The 19,820-nt window shown below is 39.8% G+C and overlaps 1 protein-coding gene across 2 annotated transcripts in view; it reads left to right on the forward strand.

Moving 5' to 3' along the window:
• SVEP1 (sushi, von Willebrand factor type A, EGF and pentraxin domain containing 1) overlaps positions 1 to 19,820 on the forward strand; it is a 503,752-nt gene that overhangs the window by 244,971 nt on the left and 238,961 nt on the right. For both annotated transcript variants that reach the window (XM_040360718.1, XM_040360710.1), the window contains exons 6-13: positions 4,478 to 4,657; positions 7,738 to 7,935; positions 8,487 to 8,605; positions 12,294 to 12,423; positions 14,837 to 14,944; positions 15,393 to 15,524; positions 17,046 to 17,240; positions 18,667 to 18,788. In XM_040360718.1, the coding sequence (XP_040216652.1) occupies positions 4,478 to 4,657; positions 7,738 to 7,935; positions 8,487 to 8,605; positions 12,294 to 12,423; positions 14,837 to 14,944; positions 15,393 to 15,524; positions 17,046 to 17,240; positions 18,667 to 18,788 (1,184 nt within the window). The remainder of the gene's footprint in view (positions 1 to 4,477; positions 4,658 to 7,737; positions 7,936 to 8,486; positions 8,606 to 12,293; positions 12,424 to 14,836; positions 14,945 to 15,392; positions 15,525 to 17,045; positions 17,241 to 18,666; positions 18,789 to 19,820) is intronic.

The following is a 19,820-nucleotide window of genomic DNA, read 5'->3' on the forward strand; positions in this document are numbered from 1 at the left end:
GTCAGAACTTTTCCTATGTGCTATTCTTTTTTTCAAATGCTTTGTTTTGTAGTTACATTAAGGTGATTCACTTTGAACAGACTTTGCCCTGAAACTCTAGTGAGCATAATAGAAATATAATTATTGACAGAAAGGAATAATACGTTTGGTCATTCGGCTATAGTGTGCAGTAGCATTATTAATGCATGTTCACACTTCTTTGCTGTAAACAGAACAGAACGCAATCTGAATACTGCTACTGTTTCCACATCTGTATTCATTTACAGGAACAGAAAGAACTGATTGCTTTTCAAACATGTTATCTGAAAACAAATATGTACAATTTTTATTAATAATATGCCGTAAAGCTGTGTAGCTGTGAAATCACCCAGGTCTACCCACCATGACCACCTTTTAATTAAAGCTGAACACTGGACAAATGGCTAAATACACTGATTACGTACATATAAAGGAATTGTTCCACCTGCAAATAATTTGTATTTCTGTCGTTCCTGAGATTTACATAGCCCCCCACACAGCACGGGCAGGCAAACAACACCAGTTAACAATTTTAGACTGTCAGAGGAATGGCACCGTTGTTATTTCTTAACCTTCAGTTTGCTGATTGGACAGTGGAAGAGCAGCAGCAGATCAGTGAGAAGTAAGTACTTCTCACCTTGCAATATCTGCCTATTATGTTCTTCTGTGTCAGAAAATTTGCATACATAACGGCTAATTGGCTTCCAGTCTTGGCCCTGCCTTTACCTTTACCAGTCTGAGTGTTGCTATACAGAGACTGCAAGATGCTGATATCCAGTCAAATTCAGATACTTACATGAATGCATTTAAAAAAATACAAAACTACATTTAGTACAAAACACATTTATTAATTTATAATTCAATACATAACTGCATTAATTTGTGTCTTTTATATATACGGCTGCAGTTTCTTTTTATGGAAAATGTATTTATAGGTAAAGAGTAGTATGGAATACTCAACACCCTTCAAGAATAAATTACTTAAAATTAACTTAAGACTTTACTTGTAAATATCTGAGTAGGAATGCTTGCCATTTTGGGAGACAGTTTTAGATATAATCCATGGATAATTAGCTCTTGTATTTGACTTAAATGTCCTCCACAGCCATTGGTTTCATAGCTATATAGACTGAAAAGGAGACATGGCCATCAAGATCAATCACTAGAAAAGTGCCAAAACAATCAAAAATAGAATAAAAATGATATGCCATCTTTTTAAAGGATTATACCTTTGTATAATTATCCTTTAAAGCAGTGGTCCCCAACCTTTTTGGTGCCGAGGACCGGTTCTGTGGAAGAATATTTTCCAAGGTCCAGTAGGAGGAAGTTGTGTTGCGTTAGCGGTTCAATCATCCTGATACCATAATATCAGGACGATTGAAGCCCATTATTTATATTAATACAATATAAGCCCTGAGCTTGTTTCCCTGCAACTAGACAGTGTTATGGTGTCAGGATGACTGAAGCACATTATTTCTATTACATTGGAATATAAAATAAAATAGTTCAACTCACCATAATGCAGAATCAGTGGGAGCCCTGAGCTTGTTTTACTGCAACTAGGCGGTCCCATCTTGGGGTGATAGGAGACAGTGACACTCGAAGTGTGTTGCTTATGTCCAATCTACTCTGTAATCTCGTTTTGGTTGCTGTCACTGCAGAAAACCCAGCTTCACAAAGATAGGATGTTGGAAATGGCAGCAGGCTTTTCAGTGCTTTTGTGGCAATTGCAGGATATTCTGCCTTGACTTTAATACAGAATGTATGGAGGTTTGAAGTCACATCAAACAAACTTTTAAGGCCACCATCATTTGCGATGTCAAGCAGTTGATCCTCTTCTAGCACGGACAGAGTGGATTCACCTGGCTTATTCACAAATGGGTCATGGATTCGGCCTGTCACCAGATGTGGATTGTCAATGCTGCCGGCTGTCACCAGATGTGGATTGTCAATGCTGCGACCTGTCACCAGATGTGGATTGTCAATGCTGCGGCCTGTCACCAGATGTGGATTGTCAATGCTGCGGACTGTCACCAGATGTGGATTGTCAATGCTGCGGCCTGTCACCAGATGTGGATTGTCAATGCTGCGGCCTGTCACCAGATGTGGATTGCCACCGTGTGGCCTGTCATCGTATGTTAGGGCGGGACAGCGGCGCGCCTCTGCATAGCACAGAGAGTTGGCATCATCTCTCTGCTCGGGCAGCTGCATTTCTGACGGTCTCCCCGGATATAGCGGCAGTACGGCCCGGACAGTGTCCTGTGCGTTGGCTAGAGAGGCCGAATGGCCCGGCTTTGGGCCGCGGACCGGGGGTTGACGACCTCTGCTTTAAAGGACAACTGTACCCTTTTGCCAACCTTAGTATGGTAAGAACTGGTAAAGTTATACCTGTGGCATCACCAGCAACAACTTTAGTGAAAAGAATGTAATTCAGAAATAAAAGAGGAAATGTTAATTGGGAGGCATTGTGAAAAGTGCCTTTGCGCTACTGTGAGTGGTAAATGTCAATAAGTGTCAGAGTGATTAACTGTAGTAAAAAATGTGCAGCAAAACCTATTAGTGTTTACAATACACAAATAAGAAACATATATAGAAGGTTATCTCGTGCAATAATCATTAATCATCAAAACCAGTAATAAAGATACCCAAAATGGTGGTTTTTAGCACGTTTATCTTTTGGGTATTTGTATTACTGTTTTTAATGATTAATGATTATTGCGTGAGATCACCTTCTATATAAATTGGGAGGCATTGTGACTTTTAAGTTGGCCATACATGGGTCAGATTATTGTTCAGCAAGGAGGGATGAACAAAAAAACTGACCTGTTTCCCCATCCACACATTCGAGGAAGGGGGGTGGGGGGACCTCTCCCCTGTTTCTTTGTAGTACATTTACTAAATGCCTTGCAGATATTTTTTTTATGTAATTAGATATTTTTTTATCTATAATGTTTATTGAAAAGTTTAAGGCCTCATGCACACTGGACGATTTTACAGCAGCTGTTTTTGGCTTCAGATGTTTTTTTCTACAGTCAATAAACTCTCCAGCATTTTATCCAATGTGTCCATGGACACATAGGCTGTTATAAACTGTTTTTGACATATATGTACATCGATCTAAGGCAGTTTCTCTTACCTTGCTGCTCCAAAAAGCCTATATTCCACATGGAGGGTGTGATCCCTGTATGCAAACAGATATTTAGAAGAAAAAAAGTCTGAACGACTACACTCCTGTGCAATTTCTTTATTCAAGTGATGGATACAAAGGTGAACTACAGGTATCCGCTTACATGTTTCACACTAAGGTCGGGTGCATACTCATAGTACTTGAATAAAGAAATTGCACAGGAGTGCAGCCATCCAGCCTTCTTTTCTTCTATCAACTGTTTTTGGCTGGTGCATTTTTGGCCTAAAAAAAAAAAAACACATAACTAGTGGGTTCTCAGAGGAGTTTTTCAACTGGAAAAACGCTCTAACGTAAAAAAAAAATGGCTAAAAATGCAGATATACGCTCAAAAACGCGACTCACTGTGTTTTTCTTTATGTTTTTGATCCAATTGAAAAAAAAATGCTTAAAAACTCTAATAAATGCTTAAAAATGCAAAAAAAAAATTTTTTTTATTGCACAAACATTGAAAACTCACTGCAAAGCTACTGGGGTTTTTGTTACATGATTATAACCTCCAGTGTGCATGAGGCCTAAAGGATATACAAACAGGGTAGGTGCACAAGTCAAGATAACAATGCATTTTAAACAGTGCATGGATATGGTATGCATAAAGACAATAATTAAGCCCTGTACACACGATCGGATATCTGATGGAATCTAACCCGATGTATTTTTTCGTCGGATATCCGATGAAGTTGACTTTCATCAGTCTTGCCTACACATCATCAGTCAAAAATCCAATTGTGTCAAAACGCGGTGACGTACAACACTACGACGAGCTGAAAAAAATGAAGTTCAATGCTTCCAAGCATGCATCGACTTGATTCTGAGCATGCGTGGATTTAGACGATCAGATTTTTTTTATCGATTTTTTATCCATAAGAAAAATTTAAAAGCATGTTCTTTTTGTTTACGCCGATGGAAATAAAACCGATGGGGCCCACACACGATTGGTTTGTCCGATGAAAACAGTCCATCGGTCTGTTTTCAGCGGACAAACTGATCGTGTGTACGCGGCTGTACAGTGGTATATTAATTTCAACGGTTATATTTCTTTAATTATTTATCTGTCCAAATCACCAAGTCTGCTAAAATTTTGCATGAATAAGGTAGTTAATAACCAGTAGGGCTCATAAGTATAGTTTTGCTAGACCATGACTATAACTTCTGAGATTTTGAGGAAGTAATTTGATTTCCATGTTCAAAGCACAAGCGGGCTGCTAATAGCACATGAATAACAACAGATCTAAAAGAGAGTGGGAATATATAATGTATTTTGATTTTTTACAGTTCGTACATGTCCAACATTACGGCAGATTGAAAATGGCAGAACAAACTGTACATCCAGTGATACATCCTATGGGTCTGTGTGCTCTGTAACGTGTAAGGATGGATATAAGCTTGAAGGGACTTCTAAACTGGTTTGTCAAGGAAACGCACAATGGGATGCGAGGGAACCGCGCTGCACAGGTATACTGTCATGGTGTTAACACATTAGAAAAGTAAATGTTCACTGAGCATTAAAAAATCATGGGCAAAGAAAAACTGTATTTAAAATGAAGGTAGGCTGAATGAATGAATGACTTGTATAGCGCAACGCATGCGAACTGAATCGCATCTGGGCGCTTTTTCCAGCCAGTATCTGCTTGGCTGGTGCAGTCTTTTTTACCCCGTAGGATCATGACACGCTAGGGACACACAGTCATACACACATATATACATATATACTGGGCCAATTTGGACAAGATCCAATTTACCTACCAGCATGTCTTTGGAGTGTGGGAGGAAACCGGAGTACCCGGAGGAAACCCACGCAGACACAGGGAGAACATGCAAACTCCAGGCAGATGGTGTCGTGGTTGGGATTCGAACCAGCGAACCTTTTGCTGCTAGGCGAAAGTGCTACTCACTGCACCACTGTGCTGTCCTCACCTTAACTCCTTTTCCCCTTCTGCAGTGAGTGTGCTCTTAGCTCAGAAACTTGTGCTGTCCGTGGATGCATACAGTACATGTTGCCGAGAATGTGTTTCCAGCACGACAGCATCGCGCTGATTCTCGGTGACAGGGTGCCGACATCTCGCACTCGCTGGAATAGACAAAGCACATTCCAGCGAGCGCGTCATAGAAGCGACGGGAGATCCGACTTGGTTTTTCGCCAATTCTAGCTGCGGCATTTGGTATGCATCCTGAGAGGGAGAACTCCTTGCCAAATTTTAAATAAAAAACCGACATGGGTTCCCCCTCCAGGAGCATACCAGGCCCTTAGGTCTGGTATGGGTTGTAAGGAGACCCCCCCTACGCCGAAAAACCGACGTGGGGGTCCCCCACAATCAATACCAGACCCGTATCCAAAGCACGCTATCTGGCCGGCCAGGAAAGGAGTGGGGACGAGCGAGCGCCCCCCCTCCTGAGCCGTACCAGGCCGCATGCCCTCAACACCCTGAGCACCCTGTCCCCATGTTTATAAGGACAGGGCCTCTTCCCGACAACCCTGGCCATTGGTTGTCAGGGTCTGCGGGCAGGGGGCTTATCGGAATCTGGGAGCCCCCTCAAATAAGGGGGCCCCCAGATACAGCCCCCCCACCCTAAGTGAATGAATATGGGGTACATCGTACCCCTAACCATTCACCTGGAGGCAAAGTGTAAAAGTAAATAAACACACAACACAGGGTTTTTAAAATAATTTATTAGTCTGCTCCGGGGGCCCCCCCTGTCTTCTTTAGATCTTTTAGCAGGGGGGCTTTTTCTTTACCGCCGTCTGGTTCTCTTCCGCTCTCCGGGGGGGGCTTCTTCTTCACCGCCGCCTGGTTCTCTTCCGCTCTCCGGGGGGTCTTCTCCGCTCTCCGGGGGGGTCTTCTCCGCTCTCCGGGGGGGTCTTCTCCGCTCTCCGGGGGTCTTCTCTGCTCTCCGGGGGTCTTCTCCGCTCTCCGGGGGGTCCTCTATCTTCTCCGCTCCCCGGTTCTTCTCCCGCTCGCTCTCCGATGCCTTCTCCTTTAGGGCTGGTGTATCTTCGTGTGTTAGCTCAATTACTAGCGGTGGCCAGCCCGGCTCTTCTATGACGTCTTCTTCTTCTCTTCTCTTCTTCTGCCTTCTACCAATGTTGACACGACATTTATATAGGCCTATATAAATCTGATGCAAACCGCGCACCCGTTTTATTAGTTTTTATTAGTTTTAAAAGGAAACAATAACATGAGTAGGGGGGGGGGGGGGGAGATACAAAAATAAAAATAGGGGGGGGAGCGGGGAAAGCGGTTCTCACATACCACCCATCATACAAAACATTTTAAAACAAATATGCATAAATGCTTTAAACAGGTCTTAGCAGCACAATAACCTACAACACAGCACCTAATTTCCTTAGGACCCTGCCCACAACAAATAACATTTAAGCTGACTGTCGGATGAGAGGGGGTATGGGAGCGGGGACTAGAAAAAGAGGGAAGAACCGGGGAGGGGGCGGGTGGGGGGAACTCAGCAATATAGGTCTAAAAACCTCTTTAATTCAATGGACTATTCCTCAAGTGGAAATTCTATTGAGGAGGAGGTCCAAGGAAGAGTGGTGAAGCCATAGGTACCATAACTGTTTTTGGCTGTCCCACTTATCCCCTATCTTTGACTGCATCTTATCCTTGAGCCGAGTGTCATTGAGGACGTCTATCCATCCACTAATGGGGGGGGGGTAGTTTCTGTTTTCCAGTGTTGCGATATGAAGTGGCAGGCTGCGGATAAAAAAAATCTGAGGAGGCTTTTGTTGAGAGATTTAATTGGGCCTGGTAATATGGATAAAAGAGCCACTAAAGGAGAGGGCACCAGAGAGACATTGTATAAATCATTATATATACACCAAAAACCTTGTCCCAGAATGGGTGAAATCGGTCACACTCCCACCACACGTGAATATAAGAGCCTTTTCCTCTGTGACATCGCCAGCAAGCATCTGGAGTATTGGGATACATCCCATTCACCGTGACTGGATCCCTGTACCACCAAGATAACAGTTTGTGTGTGAGTGTGAATGAGGTGTACCATTGCTCCGGACATATCTCCACACCTATATGTCTGGACCACTTCTGCGTGAAGTTAGGAAGTGAGCTGTAGGTATGGGACTGTATGTCTTGATATATCAGAGAGAGAGAGAGAGAGAGTGTTTGGGGGTCTGAGAGAGACTACACATATCCTCAAATGTCGTGGGTGGTCTATGGACCTGTCCTGAGAGATGAAGTGTCTTGCTATGTTGTGTCAGCGACACCATGGAAAGCCAGTCAGTCTGTGTTGGGGTTTCTTGTATAAGAACCGCATTGTCCTTGAGTATTGTAGGCGGTTTAGATTTAAATTAACTTTAAATTAACACGATTATTCATTACAAGATTTTTATTATATTGTTGCAATGTACATAAAAAATGCAATCACTTTTGCTTAGGTTAGTAAGGCATTTTTAAATAATCGAAATAGTACCATTTAGCCTTAACAGTCAAGGAGTTATGGCATATTTAAAATGGAATAAAATTATTTTGTTTTCATCTAATTAAACTACTTTTTTTGTTCAGAGATTCACTGCCCTGTTTTTAAAAAGCCTAAAAATATCCTTATATTACCAACAACCTGTGGCAAAGCACTTGCATCATATGCATCAGTCTGTTATCTGAGATGTCAAAAAGGCTTTGTATTATCTGGAGTCAGGGAAGAGATTAAATGTCTTTCCAATGGTAAATGGAGTGAAGATGTCCAAGTTGGCATATGCAAAGGTGAGATTCAGTCATCTAAACTGATGTAAAGGATTGATATAGATGTATTATGCATGCATTTAGCTCATTATCATTCTGAATATATCCAGTACATATGTACACACTATGTAACCACAAATTACAACTGGGATAAGAAAAAATTTCTTAGTCAGCATCTTCATGCCCATAAGAGACCAATTAATCACTGCAAACAAAATATTGTCCTTTGTAGTTATGCAGGTAGTCAAGTGAATGCTAGTCCTTGCTAATCCATATTATTTACTTTGAAAATATTAATGACTAAACGGAATGGACCACTTGATATTTTTTTGCTGTCAGCAGTTTACAAATGTTATTTATGTAGTAAAACAAAATAAAAAAAGTGTGTGTGTATATATATATATATATATATATATATATATATATATATATATATATATATACATTTTCATTTAAAATGTAATGTTATATTAACCATCTTGTTCGATCTACTTTAACATACTATCATTTTCTTTCCTTTTCTCATTCTACGTTACTCTATTCTGTTCATCCACTTCCTTTCTATTTTACAGATTTTGAACCTCCCGAAATCACATGTCCAAGCAATATTCATATTGAAAATATTCAGCATCAGAATGTAGCCCAAGTCAATTGGGAAATTCCACAAGCAAGAGATAATTCTGGAGAAGAGGTGACTGCAAAAGATTTCAAACCCCCTATATATTTCTGTTGTTTAAGAAATAATATAACTTAATTTTTTTCTTAATTTTTACTAGTTTTGATAATAGTTGGGAAGGATTAGAACTTCTGTTGGGTTTGCAGTGCTACCAAGGGCTCCGTTGGAGACATTTATCTTTACTTCCTGTCCAGTTGTCAATGGTTTCTCCAGGCAAGAAGTGAGAGCAAAATTTACAACAGGAACAAGGGCAATATGAATCTGACGGAAGCTTTAGCTTTTCCCAGCTCTACTAACTAAAAGTATTTTTTATTTCTGTTTGTGTTGCTGTTGAAAAGCTAGCCATATCTTTTGTCTGGTGAAATATTGCTCCAAATGTCACACACTAATCAAAATTCATCCAATCCCTTCTGAGACGGACACATTTTGATCAGTGTATGACCAGGTTTAACCTTTCTGTATACTCAAAAAAAACGAAAGCAAAGCTGTTACTCAGTAACAGGCATCCTAACTTTGTCTTTCACCCTTTAGTCCCAGCCTAAAAGAAAAACAAAGTACATCCAAGTATGGGATATAATTAACATGAACAGAAGTAATTTATCCCAATGACCCCTTTAAATCCTTTTCACTTTTTATTATCTTTAACCTTTAAAGACTCTGTGCCCTTCTGTACAAAAATCTATTAATCATATGCTCACAGCAGCCCGCTGTCTGATATCTATACATTAGAAAAGTCTTTCACCCTCATTTCATACTAAATGATTTAATAGAATACATTATAGCAGAGATTCTACAGTATATATGACAGAATGAATTAATACCAAAAAAGAAAGTCTTCAATATTGTATAGGTATACTGTATCCTTAATAATTTCTTCAGTTTTAAATTTTTACATGCACTTATCTAGTGGTTGTATACTATAATACTATAATTCTTATGGCACTATAATTCTATAGATTCTTTTTTTTTTCTACTTTCCTGTTGTTTTTTTTCTAAGATGAGTGTAGATGTCAGATCTATTGGGCACTGTTTATTATGACTCACTGGAAAAATATGTAAATGAAATGAAAAATTAAAGGATTAATAAAAAAATTCTCAGGCATAAATAAACCATATATATTTTAGATTCAGTATAAGAGATTATCACATTATATTAATGCCTGATTTCAGCCAGTGATTGGATCCTCTGTTCTGGTTTTTAAGGTTGTCTTAATGAGGAGATTTATGATCATTTTTTGGCAGAACAGAAAGTGATGAGGAATTTCTTGAAATGGGGCACAGACGAAAAAATAATCACATTGTTAGTGAAGCAGGCGAAGGGTTATAATCTATGAAAATCTCTGAATTGCTGGTATATGCCTTCATGAACACTGTCACTCCCCCAGATCATAAACATGGGTTGTGGAAACAAGAAGTTCAAACTTTCTCATTCGGGTCACAGTTATAATTTAAAACCTAATAGATATATTAAGTCTTCCCTCATCTATCAAAAACAAAAAAATTAAATACAATCGTCTGGAGTTATGCTTAAATACCCTTGGTGCAAGCATGCAACAATGACTACAGAAAAGGGTTACATAAAAAAAAGATATGGGAGGGTTTGGACTTTTATTATGATTCCCTGTGTACACATTTTAGGCCAGGTTTACACTTTTCTGATGTGTATACATGCCTTTGTTGAATTGTTATTATTAATGTTATACAGGATATACACAGTTTGTACAGCGCTTTACAATAAAATAAAATACAAGAGGATTATGAGGGCTCTGCTCAAAGGAGCATACAATAGAATAGGGGGGGACTAGTGGTACAAAAAATAATAACTGATGGAAGAGTTAAAAGTTCAGTTTTTAGTTCAAGGCACGATAGGCCTACTTGAGAGATTTGTTTTTAAAGATTGCCTAAAGGTGACGGGAGTGGGAGATAGCCATACAGATTGAGGTAGAATGTTCCAAAGGAGAAGGTCTTAGGTGGAGTGGAGAGGGTGGTTTGGGTGACATTTGGAAACAGGATTGGTGATGTAGCTCGGGACAGAATTGTGAATAGCTTTGTATGTTGCTGTTAGTATTTTGAAGTTATTTGGCGCAAACAATCCAAAGCCAGGGGAGGGATTGGCAGAGAGGGGTGGCACACACTAAACAACGGTTGGTAAGGTAGATGAATCTGGGAGCAGCATTCATGATAGATTTAAGAGGGTATAGCCTATGTTGACATACGCCTATGAGAAGGGAGTTGCCATACTTAAGGCAAGAGATAACAAGGGAGTGAATGAGTAGTTTGGTGGTTTCATTTGTTAAAAAGGGAAGAATTTTTGAGATGTTATGGAGGTGAAGTCTACAAGATTATGACAGCAGTTGGATTTAGAATTGCATTGGTTGGATTTTGGGCGGGAAGAAAAGGTTGGAGTCTATGATTACACCTAGTACCCTGGCATGAGGGAAGGGACCAGTAGTTTAGAAAGATTTAGTTTTAGGAAGTGAGGAATGGGGGGTGTTGGGGCGCTTACCAATATTAGATAAATGTATAACCTATCAATCAATACTATAAAGTGCAATGTGCTCACTGATAATATATAAATGATTACTAACCAATAAATAAACCAGTGATAGCATCAATGCAAATTATGCAATAAATCGATCACACAAATTATCCATGTAAATAATGTGCAGCAATAAATAATTAATTAAAGTGCATACAAGTGATAAGTGCTGATAAAGTGCATCAGAAATAAGTATATAAAGTGCATCCAATAATAGATGCGATACTCAATATCACTGAAGTCCAAACATAATATAAAAAAAAATTGAAAAAAGTCTTCATGCAATTGTGAAATATTAATGTGCAAAAATATCAATCCAGGGAAAAAATCCAAGACATGCAGCCCAAAGGTAATAGAATGTCCACAGGATTATTCTCAAAGTGCAGTGCTCAAAGACAAATCCAAAAAATGTGCTCCACTCCAAGTAACCAGTAGCACCTGCCTCTCACCTCTAAGAGGCTTATAATAAGCCTTAAAGAATTCCCACTGGCCGCAGCTTCACTTCCCCAATACATTTGCAGGTCACTTTTACTTCCACAACAGCAGCAGGGTTTGATCAAAATTCAAGTCCCTCTTTCCTTGGACCAATGGCTCCAATTAGTTCCCCCCATTGTTCATAGTTTTAGGAAGCAGTGTGACATCCATGCTGATATGCCAACTACTACGTTAATAATGTGAGAGGAGACTCAAGGAGTGAGGTGAGGAGTAGAGAGATAGATTTGGGTGTCATCAGCCTATAGATGTTATTGGAAGCCCTGACTAAGAAAGGAGGTGTAAATAGAGAAGAGAAGGGGTCCAAGAACAGAGCCTTGGGGGGCCCCTACAGAAAGTGGAGTGGAGAGAGGAAGACAGAGTTGTAGGTAATACCCAAGGGAACGCAAAAATGAATAGGAAGAGTAATCAATGGGAGCAAGGAAATTGGTCTTAGATTTTCAAGTTTAAGGGGTCAAGTGAAGGCTTTTTAAGTAGTAGTGGCAGTAGACAGGAAAACAGAATCCAGGGGATAATTTGTTAGGTGGGCATCTGAGAAAAGTTGGGTAACCTCTTTAGTAGTAGCCGGGTCAATAGAAGAAAATATTGAATATGCTGTTAGACAGGGTATGTTAAGTAGAGAAGGGCATACTTTTTTGTTTCTCACATTTTGTATGTTCCATATGTCTGTAGGTGACAATTGAGGTTAGCCCAGCCTTTCTACCACCTCACATGCTTCCGATTGGTAATGTCTCTGTGACATATACAGCAACTGACAGTTCTGGCAATCAAGGTAGCTGCACATTTAACATCAAGGTAATAGGTAAGTTTCCAGCATTATGTGGGCCTATTCTCCAGTATATACAGTATATGTTTATATATATATATATATATATATATATATATATATATATATATATATATATATATATATATATACACACTATATGCATATTTTTTTAAATTTAAAGTGGAGTTCCACCCAAAAATGGAACTTCCACTTTAAAGAAAGGTGACCCCCTAACATGCCACATTTGGCATGTAATTCTTTTGGGGGAGAGCGGAAACCCTATTTTTAGAGGGTTCCAGCTCCCACTTCCTCCCTAAGTCATCTCGGGGGCCGGAAGTAAGTCACTCCTCCCCCTCCCTCTCTGCAATCATCTGGGACACGTCACAGGTCCCAGATGATTGCTCCGCCAATCACGGTGCGCAGCTCGGCTCGCGCATGCGCAGTGCGTGCCCAGCTGTGAAGCCACAGCCGGGCTCCAACAGTGACAATGCCGGCGCCGCGAAGAGGAGGGGGAGACGAGTGGGGCTTTGTTCCCCTGCATCGCTGGACCCTGGGACAGGCAAGTGTCCGATTATTAAAAGTCAGCAGCTGCAGTATTTGTAGCTGCTGACTTTTAATATTTTTTTTGTTGGACGGAACACCCCTTTAAAGTTTTAGATCTCACATGTTCTTTTCTGTAGGGATGCTGTAATATAGATGTCACCATTTTGACATTCCCATTGAGGAAATAAACTTAGTGGATACATTTAAAGGGTCACTAAAGGAAAAACATTTTTTAGCTGAAATGACTGTTTACAGGGTATAGAGACATAATAGTTAACTGATTCCTTTTAAAAATAGATAAAAAACAATCATATAATGTGCCTGCAGTTTAGTTTCGTTTTTGCTGTTGTTTCTTGGTTCTCTGATGTACAGAGCCAGAAAGCCAATAAAGGGCAGATCAGGTTTGTAAAACGAAACTGGATTGGTGCTGACACACAGTAATCACACCTACTTGATTAGTCACCACAGTCAGAAATCTCCCAGTACTGTGGTGATTAGAAAACAGACAACCAGGAAGTGTCCAGAACAGAGAGGAATTACAGCAACATCAAAGCAAAAACGAACAATGAGGACATGAAACCAGGACTGCAGTAAGGTAAAGGAAGCTATTTAGCTAAAAAAAAAAATCCTTTAGTGACCCTTTAAACATTCTGTCCTTGCACTTTATCTGCCTCTCTCCATGCCCCACCCATTCACCTTTCACTGTTCACAACTACAAACTTCTGTCATAATTCTTAGATGGGCAGATTTCAATCTGGCTACAGCTTACACCTTCATTGATTCTTTCTATGATAAAATCCACCCTGTGCATGTAGTAATACCTACTACTTCATCTTGGCCAGATCAAAATGCCCTTGGCATACTTTATGGCTGATTTACCATTGGATCAACAGATGTTCACTTACCAAGGTGAATGTGCCCTTAGCTTAGTTCATATGGTTAATGAAGTCCAGACTGAGTGTGTGTGGCTGGGCTTCTCCTATGGGTCACAGGAGTGCAATTTCGCCTGAAGTCCGCTTTCTGCTAACGTCACACAGATCAGTCCAGTCACTGTGTCATCTCGACTTTGGCCACCATTTACTTGGACTGATGGCTGTCTCAGCCTCTCAGCGAGCCGCTGAGATGCCAGCTCCCTGCCCCTCCACAGCTCCAGTGAGCGTGGAGGAGCAGAGCAGGAGAGCTGCTGATTGACAGTCAGCAGCTCTTGGCTCAGGGATCGGTGAAAACCGAGCCATCTGTGATGCTCGGTGACTCGGTTCTCAGTGTAGAGATGGCGAAAGACAGATGCAGCATCGGAACTATGCTGCATCCACCTAAGTAAGTATATTTTAAGGGATGCTCAAATGGTAAGGATGGTAAGTTCACACTGAGTCATGTCCAATGAACATAAAATATAAAACAGGATTTGTGTTTGAACGTGATTTGGTATTCAAAGTAAACCCAGCCTCACCTCATTGGCTGAGAAAAGTGTACATAATTGACGACATAGAAATGCTCTACTCTTTTTGTTATGTTTTTCCTTTTTCGATTTTGAGAGCCTAGTTTCCTGTAGCAACAACAGTACAATTTCTTAATTTAAACTGTTCAATGTAGACACCAAAATAACAGATTTTATGTGATTCTGTATTTGCACACTATGGCACATCATAAATGTATATTATGATGTTGATTTACTAAAACCGAAGAGTGCAAAATCTGGTGCAACTGTGCATGGTAGCCAATCAGCTTCTAACTTCAGCTTGTTCAGTTAAGCTTTTACAATAAAGCCTGGAAGCTGATTAGTTTATATGCAGAGTTGCACCAGATTTTTCACTCTCAAGTCTTAGTAAATCAACCCTTATGTGCTCACTGTTGTACATGGTTGGTTTGAATAATAACTGTTTTGTATTGTTTGTCTTTTTAGATGTAGACCCTCCTGTTATTGACAGATGCAGGTCACCTCCAGCAATTCAAGCTACTGACAACAAGCATCGTGCAACATGGGAGGAGCCACAGTTCTCTGACAACTCAGGTGAGCGCCAAAAAAGGTTTATTCTTGCCCCTTATTTCTGCAAATGTTAGCATCACAAAGCTTATTCTGATAGAGCAAACATGTAACACTGATCATTTTTGGGTCACACACAGCCCTCTTATTATTTGTTGACATTCAGCCACTTTTGAAATTTTAAAAGCAATGAAATTCAAAAACACCCTGTTTTCTAATAATCTGAATTAATCTGGTTAATTAAATTAATGTGTGTATTTTATGTAAGTGATGTTGTGGGTGTTTGCAGAAAACAAACTACAAATAGTATGAAAAACTGATGTATTTTATATTCTTTACCTTGAGTGAGTGAGTGAGTGAGTGAGAAACTTATATAGCGCAACACATGCAAACTGAATAGCCTCTTTAAATCATATAATATAATTCCACCCTAATATGATACATTTATTTAATGCATTTATTTAATGTGTTTTAGGTTCTCCTTTAACTATTACAAAAACACACTCACCTGGAGATATTTTCCCCCAAGGCGAAACGATTGTTGAGTATGTTGCAACCGATCCATCTGGCAACAGCAGAACTTGTCAAATTCATATTGTCATTAAAGGTAGAGTGTACCCTTAAATTTATTCTGGATATTGTCTTGTATACATGCTATTCCACAATGTCAAATTATCAATATGCCGTTATAAATCTTTTAGTGGGAATATTCAATGCACAGAAAGATTAAAATGGTTGTAAAATTTCTCATATACCGACTGAAGTGAACATCCTCATATAATACACAGTGAAGAAACATATCCTGCTACATAGGTTTTACTTGTTTACTTGTTTATCTGCAGTCTTCTCTTCCCTACAACCCCTCAAAAGGGAAGAATCATGTTATAATCTGTCTTCGTCTGTTAGTATCACAGAGGAGGGGACAGAGAGGCTGCAGTTACAGTGTGTGAGAGCTGATTGGAGGAAACAAACACATATCCCTTCACACAGAAAAACTGTGTTGTGAATAGATAAGCTGCATGCTAAGCTCCCTCCCTGACACAAATTGTATCTCATGTGTCTGAAAAACCTTTTAAAAGTGACTCATGCTGATAATGGAGGAACGAGGCACCAGAGAGAAATGACACTTAGCGTTTTTGAGAGAGATAAGTAAACACTAAACACTACAGATATATGTGCATTGCTTAGATTTCATGACTGAGGTTTACAACCACTTTAATACATTGTGGTGCCAACAAAATAATAGGTATTTACAGACTTTAATGGTTACCTGACCACAATAAAATATGAGGCTTGTGTTGGTTCTATTCATACCCACCCTACAGTCCTATGCCTTTCCATAAAGCAGGAGTTTTAGACTTCTCTTTCAGTATTCTCAGTATTCTCATCTCAGTCTTCCTCATAATCACATTGACAGAGGCAGAGAGCTAGAAACTCATCCACAGAGATCTAAACTCTGGAGTCCCCAAGAAGTATAAGAAAGCACAAGATAGTTTAAAGGAGTTTGTAAACCTTTAAGGTTTTGACCTTAATGCATTCTATACTTTATGGTGAAAAACCTTCTGCACTGCAGCTGCTCCGCAAAGCCCCCCTTTTTCTTACCTGAACCTGGTCGTTGCAGCGACGAGCACAAGCCCAGCAGCTCCAGCCACTGTCTCGGGTCCTCATTGGATAGATTGGATAGATTGATAGCAACAAGAGCCAATGGCTCCTACTGCTGTCAATCAATTCCAGTGACACAGGAGCTTCTCTCCGTGGGGGCACCCGATGAAGAGGAGAAGCCTGGACACCCCAGAAAAGAAGGATCGGGCCTGCTCTGTGCAAAACCCTTCCACAGAGCAAGTAAGTATGACATGTTTGTTATTTAAAAAAAAAATAGTTTACAATCAGTTTACAATCACTTAAAACCCAACAAGCATTTAAATAATGGGTTTTGGGCTTTTCTAAGACTTTCCAAGGAGGGCAGAAGCAGAAGATCCCAGAAGCATCTGAAATGCATAGTAAATGTATGTGAGTAAGGTACTTGCTGCACGTGCCTAGCTACTCGAGCCCTTACAGTAATTGTTTGAGTCCACTAATAATATTGTCTTCTTTCAATAAATATATTTGTTTGGGTGTCAACTTACAGGTTCACCTTGTGAGATTCCCACCACTCCTCAGAATGGAGAATTTGTCTGTTCCAAGGATACAGATGGCGTTAATTGCACAATAAATTGTAAGGAGGGATATGAAGTTGCAGAAGGTGCAATCCAGAATTTCTACTGCACTTTTAAAGATGGTCTGTGGATGCCACCTCAATCAGCAGACTGGCCAGATTGTTCTGGTAAGTGTTGAACATTGATTTCCCTTAAGGTAACTGTAATGTTGTATAATCTTTATGTGTTTTAAAAAAGAAAGATGTAACAAAATGTTCTAAAGCATTAAGGCAATTTTAAAATACATTGGCTCCTTAATACTGTCAAGCAAATTAAACTTCCCGACACATATAGAGACTCTCATGTTTTCCTCCCATTAGAAATGTGCTTGGCGCATCAAGGTCCTGCCAGTTGAAATGTCCTTTTGTTCCTTATAATGTTATCTGTAGATACTAGGTTATTTGCATCCTCCAACATCCTTTTAGATGTCCATGCTGCTTGGGGGTAGCTCACTGATTAGCTGTCAGTAATGAAATTGGAGTGTTCTCTCGAAAGGACTGCTAGGGATGACTCCTTTCATAGAACATATTTCCTGTCAATTTCTCCTTCCCTACCCTGAGCAATTTAACTTTGTACATAGCTGATAGAAAGGGGTTGATTTACTAAAACTGGAGAGTGCAAAATCTAGTGCAGCTCTGCATAGAAAACAATCAGCTTCCAGGTTTTTTGTCAAAGCTTAATTCAACAAGCTGAAGTTAGAAGCTGATTGGCCACCATGCACAGCTGCGCCAGATTTTGCCCGTCTCCAGTTTTAGTAACTCAACCCCAAAGTGTATAGAAAAAGAGGTTTATTGCACAAATTTATAGCAATGCTAGTTAGGATAAGGAAAGAGGTGTTCACCTAATTAAGTGGAACTTACAACTGATGATTTTTGCTATATGTGCCTATCCAATGAGAGTGAACCAAGTCCCAACCTAATAGGATATTTAATTCAACAGCATTAAAGAAGTATACTATTATAATATTATAGTGTACAGAGATTGCAAGATTACCATATGACTTATAGGAAACTGAGGTGCTTACTAAGTCCAGTTCTTGGGTCTCCCACAAAAGGGTCACATCTTAATGATTTTTACTAAGTGATAACACCTGTTCATAACTAAGAAAATAATATTTAGCTTTTTGGGGCCTTAAGGCTGAGCTTAAAACCTGAATAATATAAATCCTGTTGGCTGCATAGTAAGCTTAATTACACAAATAAAACTGGAAAAGGCAATAAAAAGGTCAGATTATACCCTTTATTTTAAACTCAGTGCTGAAAAAATGGTGGCAAGAATCTAACAGGTTATCGCAAATTCAAATTTTTGGGCATATGCAGGCACTCTACTGTCATCTTGTTTTCCAGTGTACGCAATAGTAGGTAGACCAGGGGGCCAAGAGGTCTGGTTACAAAATGTTTCTGTACAATTAAGAACCACCCAAGAAGACACCCTCCTCTTGCCTCAAAATATGAATAACCCTTACTTTTGTACTCTCTTACTTTAACTATCTTATCTATTACTGAATGTTACTATTACTCCCATTTCCTTATGTTGCTATGGTTATAATTTCAGTGAAGCGGTTTGCTAATCATGGATTTAAATCCTTTGAAATGCTGTATAAGGCCACACGGTGTGATGACTCCAGCCTACTGAAGAACTTTGCAGATGCCTTTCAGACATCACTAGGTAAAATGGTATGTTGGTAATACATAAGTTACACAATTTTGTTTATTATTGGCAAGGTCAGAAAGGTGCCATTAGCACTCTTCATTAACAGTGTACTCTTACAACATATGCAGTTGTCTATAATCCTTTTAGATTGTCAGCCCTAATGAGCAGAACCCTCCATTTCCATTTGTACTGAATTGTATTGTAATTGTACTGTCTCCCTCCATTTTGTATAGCACTGTGCAAACTGCTGGAGCTATGTAAATCTTGTAAAATAATAATATAGGGCCAGATTCACAAATGAGATACGACGGCATTTCTCCTGATACGCCGTTGTATCTCTGTTTCTATCTATGCGACTGATTCATAGAATCAGTTACGCATAGATAGCCAGAAGATCCGACAGGTGTAATTGTTTTACACTGTTGGATCTTAGGATGCAGTACCGCGGCCGCCGCTGGGGGGAGTTCGCGTCGTAAACCAGCGTCGGGTATGCAAATTAGCAGTTACGGCGGATCCACAACGGTTTTTTGCGTTCGCTACGTTGCCGCTAGTCAAGTTTCCCGTCGCAAAGTTACACTTTTTTTTTGGTGCCTTAACTTTAGTCAGCAAGTGTATGGCCGCGGGCGTAGTTTTCATCGCAAGTGCTTGGTGAATCAGGCACTTGCGATGAAAAATTGCGGTGGTATAACTTATCTAGGATAAGTTACGCCGCCGCGATTCTACTTGAATCTGGCCCATAGATCCTAATTTATGGATTTGTATGTGCACACCATTAGTGAAAAACAAGATGTAACTGACCAGCATGCCGCTAAAGGTTCCTGTGTGTATGTGCTTTAAATACGATGAGCACTATTATGTATATACATTCTAAAAACATTGAATACTACTGTTAAAGTGTATGTATAGATTTTTTTTGTTTTGGATAGAACAGGAATAGAACAAGGAACCCCCGTCAGGTTTTTATTTTTATGGGGCTATGTTAGACATTTTGTCCATCAGTTCTTCACCTGCTGATGTTTTAAGCCTCGTACACATGACCAGTTTTCCCGTCTGGA

Source organism: Rana temporaria, chromosome 1 (genome assembly GCF_905171775.1).
Source record: "Rana temporaria chromosome 1, aRanTem1.1, whole genome shotgun sequence".
NCBI lineage: Eukaryota > Metazoa > Chordata > Amphibia > Anura > Ranidae > Rana > Rana temporaria.